This window comes from Choloepus didactylus, chromosome 11 (assembly GCF_015220235.1).
Source record: "Choloepus didactylus isolate mChoDid1 chromosome 11, mChoDid1.pri, whole genome shotgun sequence".
Lineage (NCBI taxonomy): Eukaryota > Metazoa > Chordata > Mammalia > Pilosa > Megalonychidae > Choloepus > Choloepus didactylus.
This window is the reverse complement of record NC_051317.1, coordinates 67092972-67110970: the sequence shown is the minus strand read 5'-3', so window position 1 is coordinate 67110970 and position 17999 is coordinate 67092972. Positions and strand designations below refer to the sequence as shown.

The 17999-nt window shown below is 38.1% G+C and overlaps 1 protein-coding gene across 1 annotated transcript in view; it reads left to right on the top strand.

Moving 5' to 3' along the window:
• Positions 1-17999, top strand: part of C9 (complement C9) — a 100679-nt gene that overhangs the window by 29926 nt on the left and 52754 nt on the right. The window contains exons 5-7 of the mRNA XM_037799242.1: positions 588-726; positions 12194-12439; positions 17730-17970. Of these exons, the coding sequence (XP_037655170.1) occupies positions 588-726; positions 12194-12439; positions 17730-17970 (626 nt within the window). The remainder of the gene's footprint in view (positions 1-587; positions 727-12193; positions 12440-17729; positions 17971-17999) is intronic.

Here is a 17999-nt window from a genome sequence, read left to right as displayed (position 1 = left end):
TGAGAATACTTTGCAGGCACGTTGAAATTTTAGTGTTCCTCTTAGGAGGTATAATAATGTGAGCCCAGGGAGAACAAGGTTCTTGACAAGCAGTGAGATAGCTGGTGGAAAAGGCTGAATTTTAAAGAGAATGAGGGAGAGAGAGGCACCCCAATGTTGGTTCATAGATGAAAAGGTATATGTGTATGTTATGCTCTTCCCCAACCCCCCACTGAGATGCTCTGTTCTCAAATAATTTAAAGAGTTAGTATTACAGCATGAGCTCCTGGTCCACTAGGGGAGGTTAGGTACGAGTTACAACAGTGGAGTTAGGACTCCAGGAACCAGATGGTCCTCTGTGCCCTCCTGACTACATTTATTTCATTGGGCTCTAAACTGTGCCCTAGTTTCTTAAAAGAGTTTGTAAGGCTTTTCCAAGGTATGCTTTCCTGCCAGAGACACTGAGCCGAGGTGAATGGGCTCTTGCTTCTGCTATTAATTATACCGTACCCACACCATGCTGGGTGATGGTGACACGAACCAGCTACTGAGGGCTACCTACTAGCTCATGACATTTCCACACCTGATGCTACTTTGTTCATTCTCAGGATCAACATTTTAGGGATGGATACCCTAAGCACACCTTTTGACAATGAGTTCTACAACGGGCTCTGTGATCGGGTTCGGGACGGAACCACCTTAACATACTACCGCAGACCCTGGAACGTGGCTACTTTGGCTTATGATGTAAGTCTCCTCCCAAGATGACAAAGCTACTCTGCTATTACTAAATGGTTGCTTCAGTATTTTTAATGAGAAATAATGGGAAAAGTTCAGTAGAATATGATCTTAATGTCAATAAAAAGTTTCCTTAGGGAAGAGGAGGTATACCGTGGCTCTCTACAGAAAGTATTTAGCAGTCTACTGTCCTCAGGAACATTCACTTAGTGCTAAAGTTTTGTAAAATACATAGACTCCATAAAAAGAACCATCTAAGATTCTGAGATAGCTGTAAAGTAAATTAGTGCTGATTTAAGTAGTGATTAAATGCTTCCAATGCTATTTAAGTTCATTTTTTTACAAGCCTACCAATGAAAACCAGTATTTACATTAGTTTTCTTTCAATATTTCCCTTTGTAAAGCCTGTTTTACTAACCTGAAGAGCTATTTTCACTCACCTCCAACTCTTGTGAAACTATTTCTAAAAAGTGACTTTTACTCAATACTTTGCCATCCAAAGCTTACCTCATTCCTTAAAGTCGCCATGCTGAAGGATTGATATTTATCACCTTTAGTAATGACATCTTTGGTCTAAGCAAGACAATAATAAATATTAATAATTAGATTATTCTGAACCAGGAGCTACAATAATCTGTTTCTTGAAATGGTCCCATTAATGAATAAGAGCCACATGTCTACTTTATTTGGTTATCACAAAGTTCTTTATTACTATTATCAGTTCCCACTAGTTTGAAATATATACATATTTTTAAACATGCATAGCTAATATTCCTTTTATTTCTAGCAATGTTAAATCAATATCTATCCATTGAAGCCTGAAATGAAGATGCTCTCCCACAAATGCTAAAGATTTTAATGTCTAGGCCATTTTACTGGCATTTTTTCACATGGGACCACATTGTCATATTTCTTATATCTATTAGTCCAGAAATCTCAGGGAACATTCTGGGTGATTTATCAAACAGACTGCCAATGATTTCTTGTGCCTTGTAACTTCCTATGTCCGTATCCATAGCCAATCACATCTCTAGCCATGACCTTGGTCTTCACCAGATCTGTGCTGCCTCTGAAATCTGAAAATCCAATATTTAACACTCTTGCTTCACCACAACCATCTAGCCTGTCATCTCTCACCTTCTCTTTTACCCACTAATCTGTTCTTGTGTCCCATATGTTCTCTAGTTCTCCAGGCTCTTCCCTCACCATCCTGACCTCAGTCTCAGTAGATGGCATTAGTTCCATCTTGGCAGAGAGTAGCAAGACCATCAGGCAAGAATTTCCTCAGTTTTTTCCTCCACTTATGTACAAACTTACTCACTACCTAGTCCATCCATACATCCTTCTGCTTTGTCTCAATAGAAAGATTATTTCCACACCATATCCTCAGGTATTTTGCTAGTCGTTCTTCATTGACCCTCCCCTTCTCTTCCCTCCCATGCTTCCCTCAATACGTAAATAGCGTCAAGGCTTTCATCTTAAAAGGAAAACCTCCCCATCACTACATGTACTTCTTGTCTGTATTCGCTGTCTGAACTTTTGCACTTCCCATTCATTCCCCAACAGTCTGTCGTCTTGTTACCCCACTATTTTCCCCAAAGTCCATCTCCAGTTCCTTTCTAACTCCTTTTGTATGGCACAACCCTTAAATATTGGTGTTCCTAGAGTTCTTGCCTTGCTTCATTGATTTCTCTCTACATACTGTCACTGGGTGATTTCACTCCTCCATTGGCTTTTGCCCTGAGGGCTTACAAATGCTATATTCTATTCCCATGTCTTTCCCCGAACTGGGTATCTGTGTAGCCAATTGTACATGGTCAACACACAGTCATTAACAATGTTTCTGTTTTTCTAATGCAATTTTATTGAGATATATTCACAAACCTACAATCATCCAAAGTGTACAATCATTTACAGTATCATCATAGAGTTGTACATTCATCACCACAATCAATTTTTTTAACATTTTCATTATCCGTAAAATAAAAATAAGAACAAAAATAAAAATAAAAATGAACACCCAAAACATTTCATACTCCTTTTCCCTCCATTATTCATTTACTTTTTGTCCCTCTTTTTTCTACTTATCTGTCCATACACTGGATAAAAGAAGTGTGAGCCACAAGGTTTTCACAATCACACAGTCACAACGTATAAGCTATATAGTTATACGATCATCTTCAAGAACCAAGGATACCGGATTGCAATTCAACAGTTTCAGGTATTTCCTTCTAGCTATTCTACTACACTAAAAACTAAAATGAGATATCTATGTAATGCATAAGAATAATCTCCAGAATGACCTCTCAACTCCATTTGAAACTTTCTCAGCCACCGAAACTTTATTTAGTTTTATTTCTCTTCCCCCTTTTGGTGAGGAAGGTTTTCTCAATCCCACAATGCCAGATCCAGGCTCATCCCCAGGAGTCACATCCCACCTTCCCATGGAGATTTACACCCACTGGAGTCATGTCCCACATAGCGGGGAAGGTAGTGAGTTTACCAGCCAACTGAGCTTAGAGACAGGACACATTTGAGCAACAAAAGAAGTTCTCTGGGGTGGTTCTTAGGTGCCATTATAGGTAGGCTTAGCCTCTCCTTTGTAGTAACAAGCTTCTTAAGGGCAAGCTCCAAGACTGAGGGCTCAGCCTACTACAACGGTAGTCCCCAGTGCTTGCAAGAATATCAGGAACTCCCCAGTTTCCACATTTTCCCCCAGACCCTCAAGAGGGCTTTGCAACTACTTTTTATTCTCTGCCCAAATTACTCTGATATATTGGAGCTTCACACTAACCTGTATAAACCAACCAAATCTCACCCCCTATTCATGATTCCATGTAATTATGGTGTTTGAATAATCTGACCTTACAAGTTAAATTATATAGCATGCTACAGAAAGTATAGATTTTGCACCAAATAAACATCTCTTCCTTTGGTCTCACACAGAAGCTGAAGTTTTAAAACATGGTCAATATCATCCTTTTTCCTTTAGTCTGGTTTACCTTAGTTATAATCAAGTCCATTTCATTCATTTCTCTAATTGAAGTCTGACATCTTTTTCAGCTTTTTTAACATTTGCTGTATGGGGTAATGCCGACATTCATAGCTGCTGAACTCTGGCTCTGAGTCTCAGGTGTCACACAGATATCCAAAGTTACAGGGACCGACAGCTCAGCATCTCAGAATTTAGAGATAACCATTACAACTCACGAATAGATATGACTGCTATAAGAGCTGATAACTTAGGAAACTTTGCCATAAGCCATCCCCTGATAACCTATGCTCTCAGATTCAATTCTCAGAGTTTTCACATTATAGTTAGTCCATATTAGTAAGGCATTATAATGTTTGTCTTTTCCATTCTGGCTCATTTCACTCAACATACTATTCTTAAGGTCCATTCACCTGGGTGCATATCTCACAACTTCATTTCTTCTTGCTGCTGCTTGGTATTCTATTGTATGTATACACCACAGTCCACCATTCTGTTTCTCAGTTGATGTACCCTTAGACCTCCTCCATCTATTGCAAATCATGAATATGGCTGCCATAAACATCAGTGCGCAACGTCCGCTTGTGTCCCTGCTCTCAATTCTTCCAAGAATGTACCCAATTAATGGGGTTGCAGGACTATATGGTAACCCCATAGTTAGCTTCCTGTGGAACTACCACACTGCCCTCCAGCTGGGCTGAGCCATTCTACTTCCCTACCAACAGGGAATAGGTACATCCCTCACTCCACATTTTCTCCAGCACTTGTATCTCTCTGTTTTATTTTTTAACAGTTTTATTCACACACCATACCACCTACCCTAAGTGAAAAATCAGTGATTCCCAGTATAATCACATAATTATGCATTCACCACCACAATATAAATGAGGACATATCCATGTCTTCCCCAAAGAAAAAGGAAAAGGAGAAAAATTCATGAAGAATCAAAATACAAAAGATAGAAGGAAAAGAAAAAGAAAATATGTAGAAAAAGTCCGACAACATCACCACCACCAAGAATCACATATCACTCTCTTATATCCCCCTCTTGTAGACATTTAGCTTTGGTATATTGCCTTTGTTACAATTAGTGGAAGCATCTTACAATGTTACCATTAACTATAGACTCTAGTTCACATTGAGTATATTTTTCACCTATACCATCCAATTTTCAACACTTTGCAATGTTGACATTCATATGTTCTCCCTTATGTAAAAAAATTCTTGTATTTGTACATGTAATCACCATCCTTGACCATCCTTAGGTTTTGGTAAGATATACAATCACAGCCTTTATCTTCTATCTTTCCTTCTGGTATCATACCTGCCCTTAGCCTTCCTCTTTCAACCATACTCACACTCATCTTTGTTCAGAGTGCTTCCAATATTGTGTTACCATCACACACTACTGAGTTATTCATTCCATTTCTTGATCTATACACTCAATCATGTTGAACCTTCTGTATTCCTTCAGCATCAAATGCCCAATCTCCCACCTCTTTCTATCTCTTAATACCCTGTGTTCTCAACTCTCAAATTTCACTCATCAATGTTAGTCCATATTAGTGACACCATACAGTATCCGTCCATTCATTTCTGGCTAATTTTACTGAATGTAATGTCTACTGTCTACCGTTTTGTCTTTTGGATTTTATATGTCATATCTTATTTTATTTTTGTTTTTTCCTCTCTTTCTTTTTTACCCTTACTGATAGTCTTCATTTCTACACTCTTCTCCAAACCTTTCTCTCCTGTCTTTTCCTATCTGTCTATAGTGCTTCCTTTAGTATTTCTCGTAGAGCAGGTCTCTTGTTCACAAACTCTCTCAGTGTTTGTCTGTCTGAAAATATTTTACATGCTCCCTCAGTTTTGAAGGACAGTTTTGCCAGATATAGGATTCTTGGTTGGCAGTTTTTCTCTTTCAGTATCTTAAACATATCATACCATTGCCTTCTCGCCTCCATGGTTTTTACTGAGAAATCCACACATAGTCTTACTGAGCTTCCTTTTTTTTGTGATGGATTTCTTTTCTCTCGTTGCTTTTGGAATTCTCTCTTTGTCTTTGATGTTTGATAATCTGATTATTAAGTGTCTTGGAGTTGGTCTACTCAGATCTCTCTGGGGTATGCTGCACTTCTTGAATCTGAAATTTTATGTCTTTCATAAGAGATGGGAAAGTTTCAGTGATTATTTCCTTCATTATTCTTTTTTGCCCCTTTCCCTTGTCTTCTCCTTCTGGGACACCCATGGCACATATATTTGTGTGCTTCATGTTGTCACAGTTACCTGAGAACCTGCTTATATTTTCCCTGCTTTTCCCTATCTGTTCTTTTGTGTGTAGGATTTCAGATATTCTGTCCTCCAGTTCATGAATTCTTTCTTCTGCCTCTTCAAATCTCCTGTTGTATGTCTCCATTGAATTTTTCATCTCTTCTATTATGCCTTCCATTCCCATAAATTCTGCCAATTGTTTTTTCAAATTTTTGAGTTCTTCCTTATGGTTGCCCAATGTCTTCTTTATATCCTTTATCTCTTTGGCCATATCTTCCCTCAACTCACTGATTTGATTTTTTAATTGATTTAGGAGATTTGTTTGATTAATAATTAGTTATTTCCATGGAATATTACTCCCAGAGAGGAATGTAGACCTGGCATTGTGGGATGGAGAACATCTTCTCAACCAAAAGGAGTAAATGAAAGGAAATGAAATAAGCTTCAGTGGCAGAGAGATTCCAAAAGGAGCCGAGAGGTCACTCTGGTGGGCACTCTTATGCACAATATAGGCAACTCTTTTTAGGTTCTAATGAATTGGGGTAGCTGGTGGTAAATACCTGAAACTGTCAAACTACAACCCAGAACCCATGAAACTTGAATACGATTGTATAAAAATGTTGCTTATGAGGGGTGACAATGGGATTGGGAGAGCCATAAGGACCACACTCCCCTTTGTCTAGTTTATGGGTGGATGAGTAGGAAAATGGGGGAAGGAAAAAAACAAACAAAGGCATCCAGTGTTCTTTTTTACTTTAATTGCTCTTTTTCACTTTAATTATTATTCTTGTTATTTTTTTGTGTGTGGTAATGAAGGTGTCAGGGATTGATTTTGCTGATGAATGTACATCTATGTAATGGTACTGTGAGCAATCAAATGTATGATTTGTTTTTTATGACTGCATGGTATGTGAATATATCTCAATAAAATGAATAAAAAAATGAACACTTCACACATCCGGAATGAAAAAAATAATAATAATTAGTTGTTTCAATTCATGTATCTCAGTTGAAGTGTAAGTTTGTTCCTTTGACCGGGCCATATCTTTGTTTTTCCTAATGTGACTCATAAGTTTTTGCTGTCTAGGCATCTGGTTTCCTTAGTTACCCCAATCAGATTTTCCCAGACCAGATGGGCCCAGGTGTCAGGAAGAGATTGTATTCAGTATCAAGTTTCCCTGAGGGTGAGACCCAGCAGGTTGTCAGACTTTCCTGTGAAGCCTCTCAACTTGTGCTTTTCCTATCCTGTCCAGCACATGGAGCTTGTCAGCCCGCAGCTCACCACTGGTGTAAAGAGATGCAGCCCCTTTAATTCTCAGCAGACCCTGTCCTGGCCAGGGTCCAGGGGTTTCAGAAGCCAAGCTTAAGTTGTTTCTAGTCCCTCCTCACCACTACCCCCCTGTCAGGCCTTAGGGTCTAAATTCTCTGAGGAAGGGCAGCTACTTGAGCTGGACCCTGCCCCCCTTTTCTTAAGGAAAATACACTCTTCAGGGAGTTATCTCATACACTTGAATCCCTCCTTTGTCTCTCTGACTCTCTTAATTCTGCCCTTGCCTGGGTCAGGGCTGACAATTGAAAATGCCTGAGATTTTCTCTAATGAGCTACTTGGACTGGTAGAAAAAAACAGTCAAAAAGGGAGAAAACCCCTTTTCAAATCCAGTCCCCAGCCCCCCAGTTTCACTGGTTGACTGATGTTTGTACCCAGTTCTCTGTGCCCCTTTTTTTGGGACACAGTCATTTTCCAATATTCTGAGCTCAGCCATCTCCAAAAGCCTCTGTATTTATTTATTTATTATTATTTTTCCATCAACCACACCTCCTCTCTGCTAGGGATGACCTCAGTGTTCCCTTTCTGCTTGTTCTGCATTCATCTGTGCTGGTAGCTTGTTTTTGGTAGTCCAGATTTGTTAATTAAAACTTGCAATTGGAGCTTGGTTGAGTTACTTTCCCTTGCTCCAGGTAGCCTGCTTCTTTTTCCAAAGTGAAGTTTTCCAACTCAGCCTGCCATACTAGTGGGTGAGGGGCACCAGCTCTGCAGTTTGGGGAGCTTCCTACAGTTCTGTGCTGCAATCTCAGTCATTCCACCCTTTCCAGGCTGGTGTGTGATGTTGTCCAGTCATTGATGTCTCCCAACAGTTGTTCCAGACTATTTACTAGTTGTTCCTGGCTATTTTTTGTTTGTTTGTTTTCCCCTTTCAACTGTTTTTTTTTTCTATTTTTTAAAATTCATTTTTATTGAGATGTATTCACATACCATGTAGTCATACAAAGCATACATTTGATTGTTCACAGTATCATTATAGAGTTGTGTGTTCATCACCAAAACTAATTTTTGAGCATTTTCATTACCACACACACAAAAATAAAAAGAATAAAAATTAAAGTGAAAAAGAACAATTAAAGTAAAAAAAAAAAACACTGGATCCCCGCCCCCCATTTTTCCGCTCATTCATCCACACACTGGACAAAGGGGAATGTGGTCCATATGGCTTTCCTGATCACATTGTTCCCCCTCATAAGCTATGTTTTTATATAATCATCTTCAAGATTCATGGGTTCTGGATTGTAATTTGATAGTTTCAGGTATTTACTGTTAACTATTCCAATTCATTAGAACCTAAAAAGGGTTGTCTATACTGTACGTAAGAGTGCCCACCAGAGTGACCTCTCAGCTCCTTTTGGAATCTCTCTGCCACTGAAGCTTATTTCATTTCCTTTCACATCCCCCTTTTGGTTAAGAAGATGTTCTCCATCCCATGATGCCAGGTCTAGATTCCCCCCGAGAGTCATATTCCACATTGCCTGGCTATTTCTTTATCTGTAGAATGAAGATAATATAGAACCTACCTTGTAGATAGGAGATTAAATGTAGTACTATAAATAAAGCATTTTTAACAGCACCTGGCATACAGTAAGTGCTCAGTAAATATTAGTTATTATTGCTAGTTATTAGTGATAGTATATTAAAGTCAATAAGTTTTTATTGAGCACCTGTTATGTGCCAGGCACTTTATTAAGCACTGTGGCTACAGTGGTAAGTGGATAAGAAGACATGATCCCTGACCCCTTGGAGCTTATCATCTGAAGGCCTATTAAGTGAGAAATTATAAAGAAGTTACAGCAAAAGGATTTTTTAGTCTGTGGCATCAAGGAAAACCCCCCTAAAGAAGGATTGTTTATGCCAAGACTTGAAATAGAGTCAGAAATTAACTAGGCTAAGGGGTGGATGTGTGTTTGCAAGTGTTTGTGATGCATGTGAGGTGCAAGTACGTGTGATGTGTGTGAGAGTCTATGAAAAGGACCTGCAGGGGAATGAAGCATGGGTGTGGAAAGGCAGAATGATGCCGAATTGCTGGAATGACAGGGAGACAGCAAGTTAGGATTCATCTATTTGGAGTTAATCTTTCAATGGGAAGACACTGAAAGGTTTTATGCAGGAAGTGACATGGTTAGGTTTGCTTTTCGCTTTACATTGGGATCTTTTCTCAGTATGCCATTTTAAAGATAATTTTCTACATTTTTATCTTTTGCACTAGACAGCAACTTCAGGTTTCCCATGCAAAATACGCCCCCAACATATGCTACAGAATCCAATCCCTGCCACTCTTTGAAGAGACCGGTCTCTCCAGAAAAGAACTAAGAAATCAGAACCTATTTCAGAGAACCTCTGGAAAGGAACCAGAAACTCTGAGATGGACAACCTTCCCACTGATACCTGTCAATAGCAAAATTGGCAAAGAATCTTTCAGTTGGAAGTTTTCATTTTTAAGTAGATTGTTTAGTTTAGGGTTTGTTTGCTTTTTTTAATGCATGTGGTTAAAAATAAAAATTCAAGCAGGGCAAAAGGTGATGTAAGGAAAAGTAAGTCTTGCTCCCACTCCAGATTTCTATTTCCCATTTCCCTTTCTCAAGGGCAAATACTCTCTCTGTAATATTTTGACAATTCTTCCAGTAATTTCCTATGCACATCCAGGCATTTATTTTTATGACAGGCAGTAGAGTATAAAGGCTAAGAGAACAATTTTGAAGCCAGATAGCCCATGGCTCAAGTCCTGGCTCTTTTACTAAAGTGAGTTAACATGTGTAAAATAATTAAAACAGTGTCTGATCCATAAGCCTTTAGTGTTGGTTTTATTTTGTTTTTGTTGTACACACAAATGGAAGTATGCCATGCATCTTTTCTGTAACTTGCTTTTTAATTTAGCTGTAGAGAAATTAACTTTTAAAAGTGTGCTTTGTTCTATGCCCTTCATATGCAATATCTCATTGAATCCTCATAGCAACCTTCCTGCTGTGTGTGACAAGTACCCCCACTTATAGACCAGGAATCTCAGACACAGCGAGGTCCTTATGTAGTGCCAAAAAGGCACAGGGCCTGCAAGTCAGGGAGCCAGGATTTGAATCCCATTAGTCTGACTCCAGGGCCTTCACTCTTTTTTTTTTAAAAGCAGTTTTATTGAGATACTCACATACCATACAATCCATCCAACGTGTACAATCAATGGCTTTTAATATAATCAGAAAGTTGTGCATTCATCACCACAATCAATTTTAGAACATTTTCATTATTCCAAAAAGAAAAACTCTAAACCCCTTAGCAGTCACCTCACAATCCCTCAAACCTTCCCCAGCCCTACATATCTACTGATCTAATTCAGCTGCTATAAATTTATTTAAGATTGCATTTTGTACAAATGTAATCATACAATATGTTCTACTTTTGTATCTGGTTTCTTTCACTTAGCATAATTTTTTTTAACTTTTGTTATTTTTTAATACAGTTTTATTGAGATATATTCATATATGCTTACAGTCATCCACGGTGTATAATCACCTATTCACAGTATTATCACATAGCTGTGCATTCATCACCAGAATCAACTTTTGAATATTTTCCTTACTCCAAAAAAATAAAATAAAATGCAAATAAAGGTAAAAAGGAACACCCAAAACATTCCATCCCCCCCATCCCACCCCATTTTTCATTTAGTTTTTGTATCCATTTTTCAACTCATCTGTCCATACACTGGACAAGGGAATGCGAGTCATGAGGTTTTCACAATCACACAGTCACACCATATAGATTGCATAGTTATGCAGTTGTCTTCAAGAATCAAAGCTACAGGGTTGCCATTTGATAGTGTCAGGAATTTCCTTCTAGCTATTCCAAACACTAAAAACTGAAGAGGGATATCTATATAGCACATAAGAATGCCCTCCAGAGTGACCTCTGGACTCCATTTGAAATCTCTCATCCACTGACACTTTATTTTGTTTTATTTCGCTTCCCCCCTTTTGGTCAAGAAGATTTTCTCAATCCCACAATTTCGGGTCCAGGCTCATCCCCAGAGTCATGTCCCATGTTGCCAGGGGAGATTTCTACTCCTGGGAGTCATGTCCCACTTAGGGGGGAAGGCAGTGAGTTCACCTGCTGTGTGGGCTTAGAGAGAGAGAGAGGGCCACATCTGAGCAACAAAGAGGTTCTCTGGGGGAGACTCTTAGACACAATTATAAGTAAGTTCAGCCTCTCCTTTGCAGCAACAAGCCTCACAAAGGCATGCCCCAACATTGAGGGCTTATCCTACCAAACTGTTAGTCCTCAGTGTTTGAAAGAATATCAGTATTAACCCTGGTGGAGAAGGCCAACATTTCCACATTTTCTCCCAGTTCCCCAGGGCGGGGGGGGGGGGGGGGGCCTGCAAATATATCCTCATTCTGTGCCCAGATTACTTTGGGCTGTATCGCTATTTCCCACTAACCTGTACAAGCCTACCAGATCTCACTTCCTATTCAAAGTTCCATGTAATTATGGTGTTTGAAAAAACTGACTGTACAAGTTAAATTATTTAGTGTGCTGCAGAAAATATAGATCTTGCTCCAAATAAACATCTCTTCCCTTGGTATAACACAGAAGTTGAAGTTTTAGAACACAGTCAATACCGTCCTTTACCCTTTGGCCTGATTTGCCTTAGTCCTAACCAGATCCGCTTCATTCATGTCTCTAATTGAGGTCTGAATTCTTTTTCAGCTTTTTTTTTTTAACAGTTGTTGTATGCAGTAATACTGACATTCATAGCTGTCGGGCTCTAGCTCTGAGTTTCAGGTGTCACACAGATACCCAACAGGGCCTTCACTCTTAACTCTTCCTTTGTTTATGTTCTTTTTCTTTTTGTATGTTTTGTTGCTAGCAACGTTTTGTTATTTCCTTTTAGGTAAAAGCTGATAAAAACTTCAGAACTGAGTATTATGAAGAACACTATGAAGCACTCAGAACTATCTTCCAAGAGAAGTTAACCAATTTAAATGCTGGTTTTACACTAAAAATCACTCCTACTGAAGTGAAGGAAGAGGGTAAAAACGAAGAGAAGTCTGAGAACCTAAATTTTGAGGGTAGCTTTCGATTTTCATATTCCAAAAATGAAACTTTCCGACAATTCTTGTCATATTCTTCACAGAAGGTGAGACCAAACACTTAATATAGAGAATATGATGTGATGTGTTTCAAACCAACCAGAGCCTTTCTTTGGAGTTTAATGTATCTAGAACAAATAGAGATCATATGAGAGAGAAAAATAACACTCAAAAAGCACTCAAATATGTCATTAGAATGTCAGATAGAAGGATGACAACTAGAGAAAAATCTGCTGGGACCTGTGATAAGTGGATGAGATGCTTGGTGGTAGTGAGCAGATAGTGGGTGTTGAAAATTCAGAGCATACTTTTTGATTGTGATTGTGGTAACAGACCATGTAGTTTATAACAGCGTCAGAATTACAATGGAAAATAATACTGAGAAGGGTTGAACTCTGGCAATTCATTGCAGTGCCTTAGAATGCTGACTATTTACCTGCTACAAAGTGTGTTTCTATAGTAATGATATCACAAAATTGGTCTGCTTACTTTTTTTTTTTTCTTTTTCTTTTTTTAATTCAGTTTTATTGAAATATATTCACAAACCATACAGTCATCCATGGTATACAATCAACTGTTCACACTATGATCATATAGTTATGCGTTCATCACCACAATCTATTTCTGAACATTTTCCTTACATCAGAAAGAATCAGAATAAGAATAAAAAATAAAAGTGAAAAGAGAATACCCAAACCATCTCCCCATCCCACCCTATTTGTCATTTAGTTTTTACTCCCATTTTTCTACTGATTTTTTTTCAATTTTTTAACTTTGTTTATCAAAAAATTAAAAACAAACAGGCAAACAACAACCAAAAAAACCCCACAACATTTCAAACAAAGCAATGGATTAAGGAAAACAAATAACCTAAAATAACTACTTTGCTTCCAATATGTTCCTACCATACCCCAAGAAAATTAATAAACCATGTCCAGAGGATTAAGAAAAACAATCTAAAATAACTACATTGCTTCCAACATGTTCCTACCATACCCCAAGAAAATTAACAACCCCTAGAAAACAAAGGAATAAGAGAAAAAAAAAACCTAAAATAACTCTATTGCTTCCAACAGGATCTTACTATATCCAAGAAAGTTTACAAACCATAATCATTCCTGAGCATTCCCATAACATTGAGATTACCCTCCATAGTTTATCTGTTCTTATTAGATTATCATTCCCCCTCCACTAATTGGTATCTCTAGGTCCCCTACATTCTACAGTATAAAACATTGTACATTTTTCACAGAATTCACATTAGTGGTAACATACAATATCTCTCTTTTTGTGCCTGGCTTATTTTGCTCAGCATTATGTCTTTTTTTTTTTTTTTAATCTTCATTTTATTGAGATATATTCACATACCACGCAGTCATACAAAACAAATCGTACTTTCGATTGTTCACAGTACCATTACATAGTTGTACATTCATCACCCAAATCAATCCCTGACACCTTCATTAGCACACACACAAGAATAACAAGAATAATAATTAGAGTGAAAAAGAGCAATTGAAATAAAAAAGAACACTGGGTACCTTTGTCTGTTTGTTTCCTTCCCCTATTTTTCTACTCATCCATCCATAAACTAGACAAAGTGGAGTGTGGTCCTTATGGCTTTCCCAATCCCCTTGTCACCCCTCATAAGCTACATTTTTATACAACTGTCTTCGAGATTCATGGGTTCTGGGTTGTAGTTTGATAGTTTCAGGTATCCACCACCAGCTACTCCAATTCTTTAGAACCTAAAAAGGGTTGTCTAAAGTGTGCGTAAGAGTGCCCACCAGAGTGACCTCTCAGCTCCTTTTGGATTCTCTCTGCCACTGAAGCTTATTTCATTTCCTTTCACATCCCCCTTTTGGTCAAGAAGATGTTCTCCATCCCACGATGCCAGGTCTACATTCCTCCCCGGGAGTCATATTCCACGTTGCCAGGGAGATTCACTCCCCTGGGTGTCTGATCCCACGTAGGGGGGAGGGCAGTGATTTCACCTTTCAAGTTGGCTTAGCTAGAGAGACAGGGCCACATCTGAGCAACAAAGAGGCATTCGGGAGGAGGCTCTTAGGCACAACCATAGGGAGGCCTAGCCTCTCCTTTTGGTCTGCTTACTTTTTAACCAAACCTTTAAGTCTGAGACTTTGAAATTACATTTGTGTTTAACATTGAAGCCAGATTTAGAACTCTGCTTCACCACCTTTAGAAAAATTGAAAATATGCTTTCTGTAATCAGTATGGTGCTGGTTAAATGCTCATTCTTCTTTTCTGATACCACAGTCACCTATTTACCCTTTCTCCCACATAAAACAAACAATACTAAGTCCTTTTAATAGCTACATTATGACTAATTGTATAATTGTTTAGGGTGGGTCTGTACATTTTCTCTATATTCATTTGCATACCCACCCAAAGTGTGCAATTGTAAAATTCTTTTAATCATTCAAGAAATAATGAACTGTGCAATTATTTGGTGGTCTGTCACTGTTCTAGGTGTGTAGACTACATTCATGAATCAAACTGACTTCCTAGAGCTTAAAGTTCAGCAGAAGGAGACAGGCAAAAACAATAAATATATAACCAAAAAAGAGAGTTCTATAGTATTTAGAAAGTGACAAGTGGAAGGCCATTGGAGGATTTTGAGTAGAAGAGTGATACAAACTGACATATTTAAAATGATCACTCTGAATACTCTTTTGACAAGAGATTATGGGTGTTAAGAGCAAAAGCAATGTGTCCTGTTAGAAAGTTATTGCAGGAATCCAGGTGAGAGATGTTACTGATTCAGACAGAAATGTTATAAGAGCCAATTAAGACTCCAAGATTTTTGACCTGAGCCACTGGAAGGATGGAGTTGCTATGAATTGAGTGGAGAAGGCTGCAGGTAGAGCAGATTTGGAGAGGAAGATTTGGAATTACATTAGTTATGTTTTAATTATGTTAAGTTCACAATATCTATTAGACATTCAATTGGAAACATCAAGAAGGAAATTGATGTATGAATCTAGAGTTTGGGAAAGAAGTGCAGACTTGAGCTCTAAGTACCATATAGATGGTACTTAAAACCATGGGGCTTGGTGAGACCACCAACAGAATTAATGTAGATAGAAAAGAGAAGAAAATCGAAGACTTAATTTGGGGAACTTCAACATGGAGCTGTCTGAGAAAAGAGGAGGAGCTAGCAAAGGAAACCAGAAGCAGCTAATGTGATGCCCTCAATCTCGGCCATTCAAAGTGTGGTCCATGGACCAACAGTATCCGCGTCTGTGGTCCCCAAACTAGAACCTCAGACTCCACTGCAGACCTACTGAATCAGAGTTGCATTTTAACAAGATTCTCCAGGTGATTCGTTTGCATCTTACAGTTTAGAAAGCACTTCCCTAAAAGACAAGAGAAGAAACCACATCAAGGAAAGGAAGTAATGTACTGTGTCAAATGTGCTGATGTCAGAAGATGAGCACTAAGAAGTGATCTTTGCCTTTAGAGTTATAAAGACATTGGTAACTTTGACCAGAGCAGTTTTGTTGAAATATAGGGAGCAGAAACAGGATTGGAATGGATTTAAGAGAAAATGAGAAAAGAGCACTTGGAAATAGCCAGTAGAGAAAATTCTTTCAAGAAAATTTACTACCAAAGGGGCCAAGAAATGGGTAGCAGCTGGTGGGGAAGTGAAGTTAAAAGAAAGTTGTGTGTGTGTGTGTGTGTTTTAACTTTAAAATGAAAGAAACAACAGCATGTTTGATGGGAATGATCCAAGTTCTATTTCTGAAGTAAATTGAGCCAAGGAACATCACATGTCTTTCTGAAAGATACCACATGTGTCTCTGACTCCAAACCCCAAGATATACCAACAAGTTTTAGCATTCAATGGAAAGGAATAGCAGTATGCTTTGTGCATCATTGAGACTCCAGTGAGAATTATTATGGGAGTAAGCATATGGAGATCTCATATGACTCACATATATGGAAATCATTCCTTTAAGACTTTTGTTAGAGGCCGGATCACCAGGTAAGACATGCAGTATGAGCAACTGTGCGTCTAAAACACATTTAGAAAGTTTGGGGTAATGTTCCTATCTACCAAGATGTACCTCTAAAAATATATAAAATGTTTAAACTCCCACACAATTGACTTGTGTTAACCATAGCTACAACAGGAGTACCTTAAAAGATCCATCTACAAAATCATGGGTGTCAATTGTAGTTCAGTTTTGTATGGGACATCCTATGGCATTGAATCACATAGATCTTGAGTTAATCAGGTTGGCTTGAGATCCGTATCTTAAAATCTTGTCTGTCCTGTCTTTGTCATTAATGATTGAGGGGGAATAATGGAAGGAATAGAGAGACTTGAGACTTGGATTTTTGGTATTGATACTGCTACAGACTACTTGTATGGTTTTGGACAAATAGCTTGATATCATTGGAGTAGAGTTTTCTCATTTGCAAAATAAAAAGATCAGACCTCATATATAATGTCTTCATTTCCTTCCACTGTTAACATTTTAAAAATTAACTTAGTGAGGTATAACTTATATACAATAAAATGTAAAGATTTTAAGGGTACAATTTCATGAGTATTGATGATTGTTTTCAACTGTGTAACAACTTTCTCAAACAAGACATAGAAAATTTCCATCACCCCAGAAAATTCCTTAATGCTCCTTTACAGTCAATCCTCCACCTCCTGAGAGGCAAGCATGGATCAGATTTATCTCACCATAATTAGTTTTGCTTGCCCTAGAAACTGTTTATAAATGGAATCACACAGTATATACTCTCTTACACCCATCTTCTTTCACTCAGCATGTTTTTGGTATTCATTAATGTTGTTGCATCTGTCAGTAGTTTGTTCCTTTTTATTGCTGATTAGTATTCCATTGTGTGGACATACCACAAATTGTTTATCAATTCCCCTGTTGATGAATATTTCAGTCATTTCCAGTTTTAAGCCATTCTGACCAAAGATGATATGAAATTCTTGTACAGGTCTTTCTGTAGTCATTATTTTCATTGATCTTAGTAAATATATAGAAGTAGAATTGGGTATATGTGTGTCTACCTTTAGATGAAACTGACAGGCTTTTCCCCAAAGTGGTTGTTCTGTTTTACATGCCCACCAGCAATGTCTGGGAGCTCTACTTGTTGCACATCCTCGTTAACACTTGGCATTGATTGAGCAGTATTTTAATTTTAGCCATTCCAGTGAGTTAAAGTGGCATTGCAAGGTCACTGCTGAAATTTTATTACCTGTGGAAATTCTAAATTTTGTGATTTTTTAAAATTTGAAACAATGGTAACAAACTTTTATTTCTCTTCTTCTCTCACTCTAAAACAAAGAAAAAAATGTTTCTGCATGTGAAAGGACAAATTCATCTGGGAAGATTTGTGATGAGAAGTCGTAATACCATGCTGACAACAACCTTCACGGATGCTATAAAGGCTCTGCCAACCAGATATGAAAAGGGGGAATATTTTGCATTTTTGGAAACCTATGGAACCCACTACAGTAGCTCTGGGTCTCTAGGAGGAGATTATGAATTAATATATGTTTTGGACAAAGCTGCCATGAATGAGAAAAGTATGCCTAGAAATAGAGCTCTGACTTCT